Source organism: Prionailurus viverrinus, chromosome B3 (genome assembly GCF_022837055.1).
Source record: "Prionailurus viverrinus isolate Anna chromosome B3, UM_Priviv_1.0, whole genome shotgun sequence".
Lineage (NCBI taxonomy): Eukaryota > Metazoa > Chordata > Mammalia > Carnivora > Felidae > Prionailurus > Prionailurus viverrinus.
The window spans coordinates 129811283-129831201 of NC_062566.1; the positions used below are offsets into that span (position 1 = coordinate 129811283).

General features: G+C 41.8%; 1 protein-coding gene and 1 non-coding gene across 4 annotated transcripts in view; both read right to left on the bottom strand.

The window, feature by feature from the left end:
* The window catches only part of TTC7B (tetratricopeptide repeat domain 7B), a 255265-nt gene that overhangs the window by 175558 nt on the left and 59788 nt on the right, over window positions 1-19919 (bottom strand). For all 3 annotated transcript variants that reach the window (XM_047861697.1, XM_047861696.1, XM_047861702.1), the window contains exon 4: window positions 15252-15382. In XM_047861697.1, coding sequence (XP_047717653.1) covers window positions 15252-15382 — 131 coding nt within the window. The remainder of the gene's footprint in view (window positions 1-15251; window positions 15383-19919) is intronic.
* LOC125169351 (small nucleolar RNA SNORA11) lies at window positions 19118-19247 on the bottom strand. The gene has a single exon (XR_007153658.1). It is a non-coding gene; the product is annotated as a small nucleolar RNA SNORA11 (small nucleolar RNA).

Consider the following 19919-nt stretch of genomic DNA (forward strand, 5'->3'; position numbering starts at 1 on the left):
CCGACTTAGCACTTGTCTCTGCAAGTGCTAAGAGGTGGGTGTTCCTCCTACCCCTCGAACCGTCAGTTTTGGCTTCACTGCAGGCTCCTCCCCAACATCCTCCAAGTGCTGCGGATGCACAGAGCACGGTCTCTTGTAAGTCTCTCCTCAGGATGATCTCATCCGTTCCTCTGAGCTTCAGAAATCATCTCTATGCTGCCAACTCCCAAATTTATCCTCTCCGCTGCAGACTTTCCCCCTCTGAATCCCAGACTCAGATATTCAACGGCTTCCTTGACATCTCTACTTTGGGGCCCAATAGTTAGCCTTCGTGTGTTTTCGAAAATAGTTTTTTAATTTTTTAAAAATGCCATGATTATCTTAAAAAGCAAAAAACCAATTCCGTACAACACAGAAAGAAAATTAAAAATCATCTCAAAATATCCCTCCTACAGAAATAACCAGTTAGCATGTATTAAACAACAATCCAGATGTCTCTATACATACGTATCAAGGGAAGAAAGATAAAAATCATTTTACAAAAACAGATTGTATTATATAAGCCAGTTTTAAACTTAAAACCATTAGAATTAATTTTAATTGAATTTAGCAGGAAAAACTAAAATGTGATCAGAGTAATCACTCAACTTCAGAAAAATGTTTGTTTATTTGTTTGTTTGTTTTTTGTTTTAAGCACATAGTCATTAAAGGCCTAGGCACTTTTCCTAGAGTTAAAAATGGATCTTGTATTTATTGTGTGTGTGTGTGTGTGTGTGTGTGTGTGTGTAGAAAGAGAGAGAGTATTGGGGCGCCTGGGTGGCGCAGTCGGTTGAGCATCCGACTTCAGCCAGGTCACGATCTCGCGGTCCGTGAGTTCGAGCCCCGCGTCGGGCTCTGGGCTGATGGCTCGGAGCCTGGAGCCTGTTTCCGATTCTGTGTCTCCCTCTCTCTCTGCCCCTCCCCAGTTCATGCTCTGTCTCTCTCTGTCCCAAAAATAAATAAACGTTGAAAAAAAAAGCTTATTTCTTTAAAAAAAAAAAAAAAGAAAAAAGAAAGAGAGAGAGTATAGATACAGATACAGATACATCTTAACAAGTTAAGTCTTTTGATCCAAAAAGGGGGATGTCTTTCCATTTGTTTAGATTTTCTTTAATTGCTTTCAACAGTGATTTGTAGTTTTCAGGGTATAAGATTTGTACTTCTTTTTATTATCCCCATGTATTTTCATCTTTCCGATGCTATTATAAATGGAATTGACTTCTTAATTACATTTTCAGATTGTTTATTGCTAGTGTATAGAAATAAAAGTGATGTTTTTATATTGGCCTTGTATTCTATAATCCTGCTGAAATCATGTACTAGTTAAAATAGGGTTTGTGTGTGTGAATTCCTTAGGATTTTCTGTATGCAAAATCATGTCATCTGCAAACAGAAATAGTCTTACTTCTCCCTTTTAATCTGGATGCCTTTTATTTCATATTGCCTAATTGTATTGGCTAGAACCTCTACTACAATACTGAATAGAAGTGGTGAGAAGAGACATCTTTGTCATGCTCCTGATCTTAGGGGAAAAACATCCAATCTTTCACCATTATATATGTTGTTAGATATTGGTTTTTCATAGGTGCCTCCTTATCGGGTTGAAGATGTGAACTTCTATTCCTAGTTTGTTGAGGGGTTTTTATCATGAAAGGGTGTTGGATTTTGTCAAATGCTTTCTCCACATCTACTGAAATTATCATTATCATGTGGGTTTTGTCTTTTATTCTATTGATATATATTTTTTAAAATTTTTTACGTTTATTCATTTTTGAGAGAGAGAGAGAGTGCGCGCACGTGCAAGTGGGGGGTAGAGCAGACAGACAGAGAGGGGCAGAGAATCTGAAGCAGGCTCCAGGCTCTGAGCTGTAAGCACAGAGCCCGACACGGGGCTCAAACTCACGAATGTGAGATCATGACCTGAGCCGAAGTTGGACGCTTAACCGACTGAGCCACCCAGGCACCCCTCTATTCATAAATTATATTAATTGATTTTCACATGTTAAGTCAACCTTGCATTCCTGATATGGAATCTCGCTCAGTCACAGAGCATAATCCTTTCTATATGTTGTTGAATTCAGTTTGCTGGTATTTTGTTGAGGATATTTGCATCTATAGTCACATGAGATATCAGTCTCATAAAATGAGTTAGGGAGTGTTTTCCTCCTCCTCTGTTTTCTCAAAGTTTTTATAATATTGCTATAATCACTTCCTTTAATGTTTGGTAGAATTCACCAATAAAGTCAACTTGGCCTGTAGTTTTCTTAGAAGGTTTTTAATAACAAATTCAATTTCTTTAAAGATATAGGAATATTTGGGTTACCTATTTCTTCTTGAGTGAACTTTGGTAGTTTGCATGTTTCATGGAATCTATTTTCTGTAAGTGATCACATTTACTGGCATAAAGTTGGTCATAATTTTCCCTTACAGTCTTTTTTTCTTAAAGATTTTATTTTTTAAATAACCTCTGTACCCAATATGGGGTTTGAACTCACAACCCCAAGATCAAGAGTCACATGCTCCACTGACTGAGCCAGCCAGGCACCCTGTCCCTTACAGCTTTTTAATACTATGAATCTATAGTACTATTTCCTCTTCTTATGGGTTCATAATTTATGTCTTCTTTCTTTAACTCTTCCAGTCTTGTTAACGTTTTACAAATTTTATGGATCATTTCAAAGAATCCATTTTTGGTTTCACTGATTTTCTCTACTGTTTATCTGTTTTCTATTTTACTGATTTCTGTTTTGATCTTTATTAGTTCCTTCTATTTGCTTGCTTTGGCTTTAATTTTTTCTTCTTTTTCTAATTTCTTGAGTTGGAAATTTAGATCACTGATTTTTTTTTCCCTTCTAGTACATGCATTTAATGTTATAAATTCCTCTATACATGTTGTTTTAGACATTTAGAAGCTCTACTTCAGGTACATACATTTTTAGAATTACAATGCCTTGTTGTTAACTGACCCCTTTTTAATGTAACATCTGCCTTTATCTGTAGTATTTCTTGTTCCAAATTTAACTCTCTGATGTAATACAGTCATTCTAGCTTTGCTTTGATTATTGTTTGTGTGATATATAATTTTACTTTTGTCTACCTATATATTAATTTTAAATAGTTTTCATATAGATAGCACATATTAGGCCTTGCATTTGCATCCAATCTGAAAATCTCTTCCTTTTAATTCTTTAGACCATTTACATTTAATGTACTAATTGACATGATTGAAACCATCTTGCTAGTTGTTTTTTTTATGTCTCATCTGTTGTTTGTTCCTTTTTTCTCTCTTGTTCTGCTTTTTAGGTTGATGATACCATTTCATTTCCACTAATGACTGGTTAATTGTGTTTGTGTGTCCATCCATCAGTCTTTCTCTCTCAGCTGCCCAACTATAGACAATACAGCTCTTTAGCTCATCACAATTCTTGTTCAAATAATATTACACTAATTCATATGTAGCATAAACACCTTATAATAGTGTGCTTACATTTCTTTCCCCATCCTTTGTGCGATGGTTGTCACACCTTTTACTTCTATGTTATATATCCCACAATCTGTTGATGCTATTATTGGTTTAGGTGGTCAATTATCATCTTTTTTTTTAATGTTTTATTTTTTGACAGACAGGGTGTGAGTGGGGAGGGGCAGAGAGAGAGGGGGACAGAGGATCCAAAGCAGGCTCTGCGCTGACAGGCTGACAGCAGCAAGCCCGATGCAGGGCTCAGACTCATGAACCATGAGATCATGACCTGAGCTGAAGTTGGACACTCAAATGATTGAGCCATCCAGGTGTTCCAAAGGGGTCAGTGATCTTTTTAAAAAATTAAACATAAGAAAAAGTCTTTTATATGTATGCTCATTATCACCATCTGTGATGATCTTCACTTTGTTATATCTATCTGTATTTTCTTCTGCTTGAACTTCTTTACCATTTCTTGTCATGCAGGTCTGTTGGTAATGCATTCTTTCAAGTCTTGTTTGTCCCAGAAGAAACAGAAAGTTTTTGTCTTCTTTCTTCGGAGGTGTTTTGGAATTTTTCATCCAGTACTTTAAGGGTATCTTTCTGATGTCTTTTAACTTACAGAATTTCTAATGATAAGTCTGCTGTAACTATTACCATTATTGTTCTGTATTTAAAGTTTCTTGCACCACCTGGGTGGCTTGGTCAGTTAAGCATCCAACTCTGGATCTCAGCTCAGGTCTTGATCTCAGGGTTATGAGTTCAAGCACCGCATTGGGCTTTGTGCTGGGCCTGAAGCCTACTTAAAACATAAATAAGTAAATAAGTAAATAAATAAAACAAAGTTTCTTTTTCTCTGGCTTCCTTCAAGATTTTATCTTTGATTTTCAACAGTTTAACTACAGTATGTCAAAGTATATGTTTCTATTTGTCCTGGTTGGTGTACTCTGAGATTCTTGGACATGTGGTTTGTTGTGTTTCAGTAATTTTGAAAAACTCTTAGCCATTTCTCTTCAAATATTTCTTCTGTTCCAGTTTTTCTCTCTTCTCCTTTTGAGACACCAAATACATACATGATATTTTTTCCACAATTCTTGCATTCTCTGTTCTAATTTTTTCCTTACTTTTTCTTTCTTTTTGTGTTTCTGTTTGAATAATCTCTGTTAACCTATTTTCAACTAGAAGATTTTTTTCCTAGTTGTGTCCAGTATTCTAACAAACCATCAAAAAATGTCTTCATCTCAGGGCACCTGGCTGGCTCAGTCAGTACAGCATGTGACTCTTAATCTCAGGGTTGTAAATTCAAGCCCCGTGTTGGGGATAGAGATTATGTAAAAATAACATATCAAAAAAAATTTCTTCTTCTATTGTATGCTGCTTTGTTATTTCTAGCATTTCAATTTTACATTTTTATAGTTTCCATCTCTCTGCTAAAACTCCCGCCTCTTTATGCATGTTGTCTACCTTTTCTACAATATCCTCTAACATATTATTCACTGATATTTTTCAGCTCCTACCTGATAGTTCCAACACGTGGGCCATTTCTGGGTTGGGTTTATTGCTCTTCACAACAGTTTGCTTATTCCTGCTTGTGTGTGCATTTGTGTATATATCTGGTATTTTTAAATTCAATGTTGAAGATTATGTATAGAAAAACAGAATGAGGTAAATAATATTTACACCTGAAAATAGGCACATTTTTTTCATCTAAAAGGCAACAAATGGGGGGGGGACTGAGCCAATGTAGTCAGAGGATGAAGCTGGGCTGGGTTTTGTTGTCTCTATAGTTACTTCCAAAGTACCACAGATTGCAAACTCCTCAAGTAGTGGGCTACTAACTTGTGCTTACTGTGGGACCTGGTATGCCAGAGGGTTTTCCTCGGTGTCTCTGTTCCAATTTGTTTTCAGCAGTCCCTGTGTGCTTGGGCTACAGAGGGGATTTCTCTCCAATTTCATGCCCCTTTCCCAGCAGTATTCTGCTGTTACTCATTACTTGGCGTTGTGTTTGTTATGTGGCTGGTGGTGGGAGGGGAAATTCTTGCTTTTCCTGGTCCAATTTCAGTCTTAGGAAGGTTCTATATACCTGGAGCTCAGAGAGAAGACTCTTCCTCAGGGGCCCCTTTCTGGGCACCTCCTTCCTACCTTCTAGAATGCCTTCTTGAGACAAGAACTGCCTAGCTTCCACCCCCAGGAAAACTCTGAGCATGATTAAATCTCCAGAAGTCCAGGGTCACTCCAAAACACAAATCTCTAGTTGTCCCGTCTTAATAAAGAACATCATCCACCCAGCTGCCCAAATCGGACACTGGGGGTGAGCCTGGACACCCTGTCACTCTCTCACATCTAATCTATTACCACGTCCCTTCTAATTGTTTCTCAAATATGTCTCTATCTACCCATTAGTACAACCATTACCTCCATCTAAGCTACCAGCACTTCCTGTTAGATTTCTACACTAGTCTCCTAAATGGAATCTCTTTCTCCTTTTCTTCCTTCCCACTTTCCACAAGCAGCCTGAATAACTTTTCTCTAACACAGTCTGGGTCTTGTTACCTTTGTCATCTTTCTCACCTTTCAGGTGTCAGCTTGATTGTCACCTTCTCGGAAGGGCCTTTCCTAGCCACCTAACATCAAGTAGGCCTGCCTCTGTTATTCCCTCTCAAATCATCCCATCCTTTTCCTTCACTGAGTTTATTGATGTATTTTTTTTGTCTTTGAATACTGGCTGTCTCCCTCCACAGTGCTAAAACTTCCACAAAGTCAGGGCCACATCTATCTCATTTGCTAATACATTCAGTGCCTACTGCAGTGTTTGGTGTAGGGTAAGCATTCAATATACAGAATAGATAGATAGATAGATAGATAGATAAATAAATGAAATATGTAGGTAATGAATGAATGAATAAATTTGCAAGACCAATCAGAAAGGCAGGGGAAAAGGCAATACGAAGGTAACCTAGTATGCATTAGGTACTATGTAGGTACACAGGCTCTCATTTATTCCCCCACAAAAGACCACCGAGATACACTATCCTCTCTTCACTGAAGGAGACAGTGAGGCTTTGTCCCATTGAGTGAGTTGCCCAAAATGCGCGGCTAGCACGTGTTAGAGTTGGTGCTGAAACTCAGGTCCACCTGACTCTGCAGTCCAGCTCCTCCGCCTCTGTCCTCTTGGTCTGTGTTTGCTTGCAGAACAAAGTTCAAAAGACAAGAGGTCAGAGCTGCCAGGATGAGGCTTTAGGTTATAAGTGGGAAGAATGGGAAAGACACAGTGGGGAGGCAGAGAATAACTTAGCTCAGCTAAGCACCTTAAGTTTAAGCACCTTGGATTTCATCCCGTCTTCACAAAGAGCTTCTAACACATGGGCCTGGGCAGGAGCACTGTTTGGCACGTCGAAGCCACCACTTGTTCTGTGGATAAACACTTCCCTGCAAGAAGACTGCCAACAAACCCTCTTCACAAGTGCAATCTGCTTTGGCAAAAGCACGCACCTAGTGACTGCGGAAGCATGACAGAAAGGAGGCAGAGGCCGAAAACTTTAGGTCAAAAGGCCCAGGTTCAAGATCATGTTCTGATACTCCTCACCACTGTGGACTTAGGACAATTCCTTCAATCTCTCAGACCTTCACTGTCCTCATCTGTGTATGGGCATAATAATATATACCCGACATAATGGTTATGAATTGTAAGTGGGAAACTTAATAAGCACACAAACATTTTAATCCTTAATGGGCAGATATTTATGAATTACCTTCAAACAGGAACAAAATAAGGGCATTTTCTACATTTTCTACCACTTTCATTCTTTTAACATTGCTTTAGAAAAACTGGAGATGGGGGGAAAAATCTGGAGGGACGGCATGAGAGGGATAAGACGGAAAATATTAGACAGGAAGAAACAACAACAAAAATCACTCCTCTGCCATGTATTCATATTCTTAGAAAAATGAAAAGAATCAATTCTATTTTTACAGAATTCAGGACTGTGGCTAATAATCCTATGCTGCCACCCTTGTCAGCCTTTAAAATTCAGCTCAGGTGTCCTGTCTTTCAGGAGCCCTCCCTGACCTACCATGCTGCTCCACCAAGACCCTTCTCTGGGCTTGCAGAGTCTGCTGAGTGCTCCCCACCAAAACACTGCCCACACTGGTTATAGACCTGTGTCCTCACGAGATCATCCGTTTCCTAAGGACGTACTCTGTGGCTTATTAATTCCAGTGTCCCTCGTGTCAAGCACACTGCAGAGCACAGAAGGCACTCGGTAAATGTTGGTGTAAGTGAACGAAAAAATTAATAGCACTGCTATGTGCGAAAATATAATTAAAAAATAATGATCCCATTCACAAGGCAATACAAATGGAAAAGATCTGGGAATAAAGTAAATTGACTACAATCTGTGAAACAAGAAGTCTTACAAAGCGGAAAGTGGTATCATGGTCATAGATGAGTGAAGACTAGATATGATTCTCCAAATTATGTATAGGGTTCATAAAAATCCAACCAATCCCAACAGGATTTTTCTAGAACTCAACAGAATTATTCTTTTTTTTTTTTTTTTTAATTTTTTTTTTCAACGTTTATTTATTTTTGCGACAGAGAGAGACAGAGCATGAATGGGGGAGGGGCAGAGAGAGAAGGAGACACAGAATCGGAAACAGGCTCCAGGCTCTGAGCCATCAGCCCAGAGCCTGACGCAGGGCTCGAACTCTCGGACTGCGAGATCGTGACCTGGCTGAAGTCGGACGCTTAACCGACTGAGCCACCCAGGCGCCCCTCAACAGAATTATTCTAAAATTCACCTAGAAGTATCATGAGAAAAGAACAAGGGATATTCTGAAAAATAAGACTAATGCATAGTTACTAATCCTTTCAGATGTTGAAACTCATCATAAAGAAGTACTTATTAAGTAGTGTCATATTGGTGCAATATAAGATTAGGAGAACAAAATAGGACAGCCAGAAATGACTGTTATATCTAAAATTTTATTGAATGACTTAAAATATATGACAGAAAATGTGAAAAAAAAAAGATCATCTCAAAGCAGCAGTGAAATTGGAGAAAAACAGTAATTTAGAGTCATATCTACATCATACAACAAAATAAATCCCAAGAAGATTTCGAAATTAAAAGTTGTTTTCAAAAACATGGAGGGGCGCCTAGGTGGCTCAGTCAGTTGAGCATCCGACTTCACCTCAGGTCATGATCTCATCGTTTACGAGTTTGAGCCCCACGTCGGGCTCTATGCTGACAGTTCAGAGCCTGGAGCCTGCTTCAGATTCTACTTCTCCCTCTCTCTGCCCCTCCCCTGCTTGCACTCTGTCTCTGTCTCTCTCTCTCAAAAATAAATAAACATTAAAACGATTTCTTTAATAAATAATAAAGATATGGAAAATGGTTGAAAAAAATGTTAAATCCTGGAGGGGGTTATCCCAAGATTTCAGCTTTTTTTTTTTAATATGAAATTTATTGTCTAATTGGTTTGGTTCCTTTATTTTGAGAGAGAGAGCAGGTGAGGGAAGGGGCAGAGATAGAGGGAGGAAGAGAGAATCCCAAGCCGGCTCTGCACCATCAGCACAGAGCCCGATGTGGCTCAAACTCATGAACCATGACATCATGACCTGAGCCAAAGTCGGCTGCTTAACCGACTGAGCCACCCAGGTGCCCCAATGATTTCAGCTTTAAAACAATGAGGTAAATGTAATTTAAAAAATCAGATTCAACTATATACAGATTTAAATTTTATAAGCAACTTGCAAATGGAAATTTACTGATTGGGAAAATATTCAGAGCAAACATGATTAAAGGGCTAACATATTTATGATATAAGACTTTATTCAAATTATCAGAAAAAAAAAACTTCATCCAAAAATTGGACAGGAAGTAAACACAGGCAAGAAAGGAATGTTACTAGGTTAAACATAAAGTTACCAGTTTCCACTCCTAAGAATATACTCAAGAAAAATGAAAACATTGCCCACATAAAATCTTATATGTGAAAATTTATAGAAGCATTATTATAACAGCCAAAACCTGGAAGCAACCCAAATGGTGAATGATAAAATGCTAGACAGTATATCCACAAAATGGCACATTTGTCGATAAAAAGAAATGAAGCACTGGAACGTGCCACGAGATGGACGAAGCCAAGAAGCCAGTCATAAAAGACCACAGGTGGTAGGGTTCTACTTGAATGAAAAATCTAGAATATACAAATCTATACATACCGGGGAGATCGGAGGCAAATGGGGAGTGAGTGCTAACGGGTACAGGGTCTCTTTTGGGGGTAACAAAAATGTTCTGGAATTAAATACTGGCGAATGGTTATACAACTCTAAATATGTTAATAAGTATTGCATGGGATCCTTTAAAATAGCTTTTTTTTTTCAAAAATTGTTAACATTTATTCATTTTTGAGAGAGACAGCACCTGAGTGGGGAGGGGCAGAGAGAGAGGGAGACTCAAAATCTGAAGCAGGCTCCAGGCTCTGAGCTGTCAGCACAGAGCACGATGCGGGGCTGAAACCCACAGATGGATGGTTTCCTTTAAATAGGTGAACTGGGGGCGCCTGGGTGGCTCAGGTCATGATCTCGCGGTCTGTGAGTTCGAGCCCTGCGTCGGGCTCTGTGCTGACAGCTCAGAGCCTGGAGCCTGTTTCGGATTCTGTGTCTCCCTCTCTCTGACCCTCCCCCCCCCCCCCCCCCCCCCGTTCATGCTCTGTCTCTCTCTCTGTCTCAAAAATAAATAAACGTTAAAAAAAAATTAAATAAATAGATAAATAAATAAATAAATAAATAAATAGGTGAACTGTATGGTAGGTGAATTATAACTCAATAAAGCTGCAATTCAAAAAGAGACAAAACGCAACCTGGGAGTAGATGGACAAAATTTCAGCCTGACTGACAGTCAAAGGAACGCAAACGAAAACCGCAAGCAAGGTCCCATTTTTCCACCTAGCAGATCAGCAAAATAACCTTTACACAACAGCAAGCCCGTTGAGAGTGCAAAGCAACCATTATGCTCCCGGCGCGCCGAAGGGAGATGTTAGTGTGACTCGTAGGGAGCCAATGGACACGATATGTAGTTAATGAGAATGTCGAAAATATCTCCACTTGCAGGAATCTGCCGTCAGGAAAACAGCGAAAGCAAAGGGGGAGAGGTCCCCGCAGGAAGCTGTCATCGCCACGTTATTTACAACAACGGGGCAGACCTGGCAGTGAGCTGATTCTGTCAGAGAGACCGGCCACTCGATGAAATATTATTTGGCCATGAAAACATTCTGAAGTCCCAACGTAACGTTGAGTGACAAAGGACGGATACAAAACTCTTGAATGCCACACAATTACGAGGGGAAAGGCTGGCTGGGAACACACGAAAATTAAAATCAGCTGCTGTTCTTTTCCGGTTTCCAGACTTTTCTACCACTGCTTCAAGTGTGTGTGGCCTCCTCTCCCAGGCAGCCAGATGGCAGGCCCAGAGTCAGAGCACATTTACTGGCTAGTCAGCCTCTCGACGTTTCTTTAAGGAAGCAAAGTTCGTAAGCTACGAATAGTCAGTCACCTGGTGCTCTGGCCTGGGTGGAAAGGCAGGCCCTGGAGAGGCGGAGGGAAGCAAGAATCTTCTTTACCGTCTCCCGTTTTAAAGCCAAAAGCACGGCCACGTAGACCTCCAGAGTCACCCCCTGCCTTCCCCATCAGCGGCGCGGGGTCCTTCTCCTGGGACACCTCGTGTGAATTCAAGACCCGCCGTGACCTCCATGTCATCCGGTCCAGAGTCCGGCACGTCAACGACGTCACTGCGGGTGCCTCCCGTGCTGGCCAGGGAGCAACGCCTTGATGGAGCAGGAGTCCCGGGCCGGGCCCCGCGATATTTGGGGACCAGTTGTTTTCTCCTCCAAACGTCAGCACTGAAACTGCCCACGAAACGTCTCCGGCACCCCGTAATTTAGCAGTGACTTCTTTTCTAAAATCGGGCGTGAAGAAACGAACTGCCGGCAGAAGGTGAAGCTGAACCCCGGCGCGGCTTCTCCTCAAGAAAGCCGTAACCAGCTGGTTGGCTGAGGCGTGCAAAGGACACAGACGGGATGATTTCATTTGCCAAAAGCGGGGCTCGGCTTATGCTCTTCAAAAATGAAGTCATCTTTATTCCTATCGCTGCACCAGGAGACGCTCCTCGTGGGGCAGGTAACTTTATTTACCGTTGGCATAATGCCACCAGCTCGAGACAAACAAATCAAGGACAGCCTGTGTCCTTTCTAATTCGATCCGTTCTAATTCGATCTGTTTGATTAAATTACTATATGTGCACAATTGTAGGAGTGTCTTACTCCCCTTCAGAGAACAAACTGAGAAAATTAAATGGCTCTTTACCCCTAAGATAACAGGAACAACTCTAAACAAATATTGAATCACCCTGCTTTCATGGATTCAAATTTTCTTCGGCCCTGCCTCCACCTCTGGACAAGGGGCAGGGGGACAATAACACATGGCACATCCCATAAGGGGTGGAAAACACCAGCCCCAAATACACCAGGCAGTGTTAGCCCCACCGTGACAATGGAAAGTCGAAGCACACGGAAATATATGACTGGACCAAGGTCAAACAGTCAGGGGTAAACAGAAGTCCGGAATCCAGATATGACATGAGGACTCCAGGCAAGACGCGGTCCTGTTAGGGCTTCTGCACAAGAAAGGGAAAAGTTCTGAAAAAAAGTCACTCCATAAATATTCTGCTAAAAATTATTTAACAGTTCAAAAAAAAAACAAAAAACAAAAAACAGTGTGTTAATAATATTCCAGATTTTTATCCAACTATCTGAAATCTTCTAAGATTAGGAAAGATTCCACTGCTAACCATATGATGGCAGGCCTATGAGTGAACCCATTTTATCCTCATGGCAGCCTTACAGCAATTATTATTGCCCTGATACAGATGAGGATCTTCGGGTGGCACAGAAAGGTGGAGTAACTTTCCCAAAGTGCCACAGCTAGGAGGTGGCAAATCCAAGATCCCAACCCTGGCTGTCACTATACCACTGCGCTCTGCTGCCTCTCACAGCTTAAGTCAGCTGCCTCACAAATCTAACACTCTCAAACATCTCTGAAACACGGTTCGGGGGTGTCACATCATGAAAAAATATTGACCGTGTCACTCCACCCTGTCCTCAAAACTTCTCCCCCAATTTTCTTCTTGCTAGTGAATGAAGAAAACCACTCAGAAAACCAAAACAAACAAACAAACAAAAACCCACCACAAGTAGATAAAATGCCGGAGGTCCTGGCCAACGGAAGTTTCTTTGCTACAGAATGGCCGGTAAATGGGGGGAAACCACTGAGTGACCGGCTGCCTGTGCCCAGCAGAACGAATACCAGAACAGAGTGTGTGGGATTTTCTACTTAAAAGGTCTGCCCGCCCAGAAAAACAAAGCACTATAAACCTCAGCTTGTCCTAGTCTGTGACTTCTTTCAGATTCTATTTCCCTAACATTTCTGTTAGCATAATTCTTAAAAGTCATTTTAACTTCAAACTTAAAAAAAAAAAAAAAAAAAAAAAGAGGCCAAGTAGGTATCTTCTGCATAGAACACCAATCTTGCTTCATCAAGACCTTGAACATCCACCCAGCCCAGCAGTCACTTAGAAAGGCTATTTTTCCCCCATGCTTCCCATCAATCTATAAATGGCTTCTCGAGCACCTACTACAGTCAAAACAGATATCTGGTCATTCCATCTCTCTCATCACTAATACCCCTGCATGTTTTATCTTGGGGGTGGGGGGGCAAAGTGATTTCCCATAAAGCAAAACTCACACTGGAAAATCAGAGCCAGAAATGTGAAAATCATCTATACCCCGAGATTACACCCTAGGCTGAGGCTGCTTCCCCGCGCTACCGAGAGCTATGCTCGCTTGGCCAAATACCTTCTGAGCGCTTTCTGTCGGGAAGGGTGTGGGAAACGACACTGCCTTGTACTTGTGTGCAGCAGCCTGACATGAGTGAGCCCTGAACTTGGTGTCAGAAGAGTTCTAATCCTACCTGTGGTCCTAACTTCCTGTGGGTCCTCCCTGTCTGGCCTCCATTTTCATCTCCAAATCTCACATCCTATGACCACTGTTTCCCCAACACCACACAAAAAAGTTTTTCTTTTAATTCTATGATTATACAAGTCTCCTTGGTGGTCTGGCGGGAGAACCTGACAGTGAACTGGTGGTTATCACTGAACACAACAGGAAGTACATCCAGAGCTGCCAGTCCCCACGTCATTAAAGACACGCGTCACAGATGAACTCCTTTCCTCCAGCCAGGAGAAGGCAGCCCCGAGGTAACGGGGCCAGACAACTGTTGGCAAATAAGGTGCAAAATAAGGGCCCCTAAGTGGCAAGGGCTGTGTGGTCAACAAGAACTGCTTGGCTGGGTAAGAGACGTCTCCACTTCCAAGCACTGGCTATCAGGGAGACAGACGTTCAAGACGATGTGCATTTTAAAGCAGGCTGCACAACCATTTCTTTAAAGATCATATCAGAAATTCTGAATAACTGAAAAATTCCTTTCTCATAGCAGCCTTCTGAGGGGACGTTTTGGCAAGATGGCCAAGTATCTTCCTGAATTCTCAGACACCATGACCTGCAATTTACGACCCATGCTGGTGTCGGCCAGGTCAAACGCTGGTCCCCTCATTCCCCCAGACTCCTCTCTGTGGCTCTCACCTGCACTCCCTGCCCCTTACAAGGCAATTCTGACCCTTATCACACACATCAACACGTTATGAGAAGACTTAAGGGAAGAAACTGCTTCAGTCTGTACACATACAACGTAACAGAGCTAACCAGACTTTGGCAGCCCCTCCCCATTCTAATCCTTAGGGAAACAGAGAACTCATAAACTTGATGAGAAACAAGACGCGTCATTTTCAAAGTCTCGCGGGACATGTCTCTGGGTGTGAAGGGGGAAACACCGGTGGTAAGCCCTTGGTCAGAATGCCAGGAAACTCTGCTGGGGGTAGAGATGGCTAGAACCCATTGTTATTAGTAGAAAATAAATGACGTGTACCAAGGATCCAGTATATTTCTGCATCGGGGCTAAGTTCCTTCACTGACACATCCTTTTACCATCTCCACAAGAACTTCATAAAGTAGACGTTCCTTTTACACACAGAAAGGTTGAGGAGAGAGCAGAGCCAAAAGACAGTGATCCTTCTAAACAGACAAGCTGCCCGCACCTGGCGGGCCCCATCGCGCCTCCGACCTCCTCTGCCCGAGGGCGTGAGCGCAGGTATCTTCTCTCCATCCCTGCCCAGGGGGGCCCCCTTGTCAGCTGCCGGCTTGGCTCCCCACACCACAGGCAACCACTGACTGCTGGAGGTAAACCATCCCAGATGGTTTCGGGGGATACACACCTGCTCCGAGCAGGTCAGCCGGGAGTCCCCAGCCGACCTTTCATGTAACTATGGATGTAAAGCCTCCCAAACCCCAGATGTACATCATGGGGGCATATCATCCGTGCAAGTACAACCCACTTCGCGTAGGAGAACATGAATGACTAACCAGCCCCGGGGCACACTGTCACTTCTGCTCTGAGGATACTAAAATGCTTCCCAAGCACTTTTCGCAAGATGCCACAATCCCCACCATCTCCCATGCGCTGAAAAATGTAAGGAACGCTTTACACCCAGAGGCAGACACGTGGAAGGTTTTCCAGAGGTTGACCACAGTTCTCTACGGTCTGGTTTGAAATTTTTAAAAAATTATCAGCTGGAGCGAACACACACTCCTCACTTACCCTCTCTATCTCTTGGAGGTACAGGAGTGCAATGTCGCCTGCTTTCTCATAGCAGGTGATGACATCCTGTTCCCGGTCCACGTGGAGGTTACTGGTAGAAGAGGAAACAGGCAACTTCTCTAAACAAAGTCCTAAAAAACAAACAAACAAACAAAAAATCAAACATACAAAAACTGGGTGAGTTGTTTTTCATGGAGCTTAATTTCTCAGTATTGCCCTAGAGGACCAGAAGATGGTCCCAGGATATCATAAACCGTCAGAGAAGCGGCTTCTCTGCCCTCTACCCTCCCCAAGGACAAAATGGAACATCAAAATGAGACACCAAAAAGAATATCCGTATGTGACACATGAAAGAGGCCCCAAATACACAGAAATTACCCCATGACTTTGATATCCAGGTTGAGAATTTGACCGGGTACTTTACCATGACCCCATTCAGACCTAACAGAGCTTCTCATTCAAGGTATGGCCCAAGGCCCTTAAAGTAAGCAAAGCTTGGCTCACAGCACAGTACTAGCTAAAGAATATCTTCTATCCCAAAATGTACACTTAACTAACTGAACATAAAAAAAAAAATGTTAAATGCTCTCAGGAGTCTCAGTTACTAGGAAAATCTTCCAACTCCGAGCTTTAGACTTTTGGGAGTCACAATAGCCCCACAGACCACCTCTCCGCTGTGGGCTAAGAAAATACCAGAGCTGCTTTGTGGGCATTTCTTTGGAGACGGAAGAGATCCTCTTTGCCAAGAGAGAGTTCAGGGCTGGGAGGTACAAAAGTACGAAAGATTGAAAAAATAAGAATGCTAAGAACAGCTGTTGCCTGAACCAGCACCAACCTCAGGCCCGGCCCTGGGCAACCAGTCGCCCCCCGGTCTCCACCCACAACTGGAGGCAGAGAGAGGGAGGGTCTCCGGTGACTCTACACAAGAGGGCTTCTCCTGTGACAAGTGCCCTGGGACATATGTATACAACATGGCATATATTCCACTCCAGGGAAAAGTGCGGGAGAAGTTTTGATATTGACAGAAAGGGGGTCTGGAGCTGGAAGAAGCCAGAGAAATTCCCACCCCCGGAAAACCCACTCATTTTATGGACCAAGAAGCTGAGATCGGCCAGGGTGAAAGTAAGTGATGTGTCTAAAACCTGACGGTTAATAGAACAACAGGAATCAGAATTCAGGTCTCCAGCCTCCCAAATGACACCCATCTAGTTAGTTGCTAATTTTCAGAGCAGACCCACTACAGAGAGGAGACCAGACATGCTGAGCGTCAGCAAATGACCCATTCTTTCATGTGTCATCATGTTGAGAACAGCCTCTTCCAAGCTGCTCTTATCAGTGACCGTCCCTCCAAGGCTGCAAAAAGCCACGAGAGAGATGTCTGTACTGAACAGGAAAGAGGAGAAGCCACTTCTATTTACAAGGACGCAACAACTGAGGACAGCGTGCCTGGGAGCTCAGAGGTTACCAGTTTGTCACAGAAAGTGACGGCTCAAAGATTTTGTCATTTTTTTTTAGCAGCTTTATTGGGGTGAAATTGGCATACAACAAGCAAAACATTTTTTCAATGTTTCATCATGATGATTTTTTATATTTATTTAATTTTATGTTTTATTACCTAAAGTCCATAGTTAAACCACATTAGGGCTCACTGTGTTCTGTACTTGATGAGTTTTAACAAATGTTTTGTCATGTATCCACCATTACAGTGTCCTACAGACAAATTCACTGCCCTAAAGACGTCCCATGCCCCACCTACTCATCTCTATATCCCTCCTCCTGACCCCCTGGCAACCACTAATCTTTTCACTGCCTTTATGGTCTTGCCTTGTCCAGGATGTCATATAATTGCAATCATGCAGCATGTAGCATTTTCACTTTCACTTTTAACTTCACTTTCACTTTTAACTTAGCATTTAAGGTCCCTCTGCATCTTTTTGTGGTCTGATCACTTCTTTTTGTCCCTTTACAATATTCCATTTATTCATTAATCTATTGAAAGGCACCTTGGTTGGGGCTTAAGCATCTGACTTCAGCCTAGGTCATGATCTCGCTGTTTACAAGTTCAAGCACGGCATTGGGCTCTGTGCTGACAGCCTGTCTCTGCCCCTGCCCCACTCACGCTCTGTCTGTCTCTCTCTCTCTCTCTCTCAAAAATAAATAAACATTAAAAAAAGGAAGGAAGGAAGGAAGGAAGGAAGGAAGGAAGGAAGGAAGGGAGAAAGGCACTTAGGTTGACCCCAAGTTTTGGCAATTACAAATAAAGCTGCTATAAACATTCACGTGCAAGTTTTTGTGTGAACATAGTCTTCAATTCAAATAGGTCAATCAATACCAAGAGTGAGACTCTGTAAGAAATAGTTACAAATGGGGTGCCTGGGTGGCTCAGTTGGTTAAGCGACCGACTTCGGCTCAGGTCATGATCTCGCAGTTTGTGAGTTCGAGCCCCGCGACAGGCTCTGTGCTGACAGCTCAGAGCCTGGAGCCTGCTTCAGATTCTGTCTCCCTCTCTCTCTGCCCCTCCCCTGCTCATGCTCTGTGTCTCTCTGTCCCTCAATAATAAACACTAAAAAAAATTTTTTAATAGCTACATAAACATATTTTGTTTACAAATAACTTTGAAACAGTAATATTTTTAGCTTTGTCAGAAAGTGCCAAACTGTCTTGCAAAGTGGCTGTACCATTTTGCATTCTCACCAGCAATGAATGAGACTTAGTATTTCTCAGCATCCTTGTCAGCACTTGGTGTTACCAGTTTTCTGGATTTTAGTCATTCTAATAGGTATGTGGTAGTATCTCCTCGTAATTTGCAATTCCCTAAAGACAAATGATGCTAAGCATATTTTCTCATTCTTATTTTCCATCTGTATACTTCCTCTGGTGAAGTGTCTGGTCAGATCTTTTGCCCTTTTTTCAATTGGGTTGTTTATTTTCCTATGGTTGAGTTTTAAGATTTCTTTGTATATTTTGGATACAACTCATTTATCGGATATTTGCAAATATCTGCCAGTATTTTATTAGAGTCTATGACTTGTCTTTTCATTCTCTGAACAATGTCTTTCACAGAACGAGAGGTTTTAGTTTTAATAAAGCCTATCAATCTTTTTTTTCACGGACTGTGATCTTGGTGTGGTACCTAAAACCCCACTGCCAAACCTAAGGTCACCTAGGTTTTTTTCCCTATGTTATCTTCTAGAAGTTTTACAGCTTTGCGTTTTCTACTTAGGTCTAATCCATTTTGAGTTAACATTTGTGAAAGGTGTAAAGTTTGTGTCTAGATTTTTCTCTTTTGCATGTGGATGTCCAGTTGTGGCAGCACCATTTGTCGGAGAAACTATCTTTCCCCCACTGAATTGCTTTTGTGCCTTTATCAAAAATCAGTGGATTATATGGGACATCTGGATGGCTTAGTCGGTTAAGCGTCCAACTCTTGATTTCTGCTCAGGTCATGATCCCAGGGTCGTGGGATCAAGCCCTACATTGTGCTCTGCACAGAGCATGGAGTCTGCTTGGGATTCTCTCTCTCTCCCTCTGCGCCTCTCCCCTACTCACATTCTCTCTCTCTTTCTCTCTCTCTCTCTCTCTCTCTCTCTCTCTCTCCCCCCCCCTCTAAAATAATAAATAAAAGTTTCATATCCCCATTAAAATAAATCAGTTGGCTATAGTTGAATGAGTTTATTTCTGGCCTCTCTGTTCTGTTCCATGCATTTATTTGTCTATTCTTTCCACAATATTAGGCTGTCCTAACTACTCTATACCATTTTTTCCAAACACAACAAACATCTACTGAGGGATAATTTATATGCCATAAAATTCACTCAGTTTAAGTATGCAATTCAACAACTTTTATCTTATTTTTATTTTTTGACACATGTAGGGTATCTGTTCATAGGAAAGCCACAAGGTTTGTGCCCCTTGTCACAACGAACCCAGATTCCTGTTGGGTGTGTTGTAAACAGAAGAGCCATTTCTTCAGGCCCCCTGCTCTGATCACACCCCTCAACAGCTTTTAATAAACTCAGAGCTGTGCAGCCATCAACACGGTTCAGTTGTAGAACATTTCTGTCATCCCCCAGTGATCCTTTCTGCCCACCCCCTGCCTCAGGGAACCACTAATTTGCTTTCTGTTTCCAGAGAGTTACCTTTTCTGGACATTTCATAAAAACAGAATCATTTAATATGTGGTCTTTTGTGTCGAGCTTCTTTTGCTTAGCATACGGTTTTCGATGTTCATCCAAATTACAACAGTACTCCATTTCTTTGTATTGTTGTATGGATAGACTGCATTTTACCTGCCCACTTGCCACTAATGGACCTTTGGGTTGTTTCCACCTTTTGGCTATTATGAATAATGCTGCTATGACCATTCATGTATAATTTTTTGTGTGGACAGATCTTTTCAATTCTCTTTCAATGGGTATGCACTTAGAAGTGGAATTATTGGGTCAGATAATAAATTTATGTTTCATTATTTAAGAAATACTAAACTGTTTTCCAAAGTGGCAATAGCATCTTACAGTTTAGGGGGGGTCCAGTTTCTCCACATCCTCGCCAACACTCATTATTGTCTGGTTTTTTTTTTTTAATTTTTTTTTCAACGTTTTTTTTTTTATTTTTGGGACAGAGAGAGACAGAGCATGAACGGGGGAGGGGCAGAGAGAGAGGGAGACA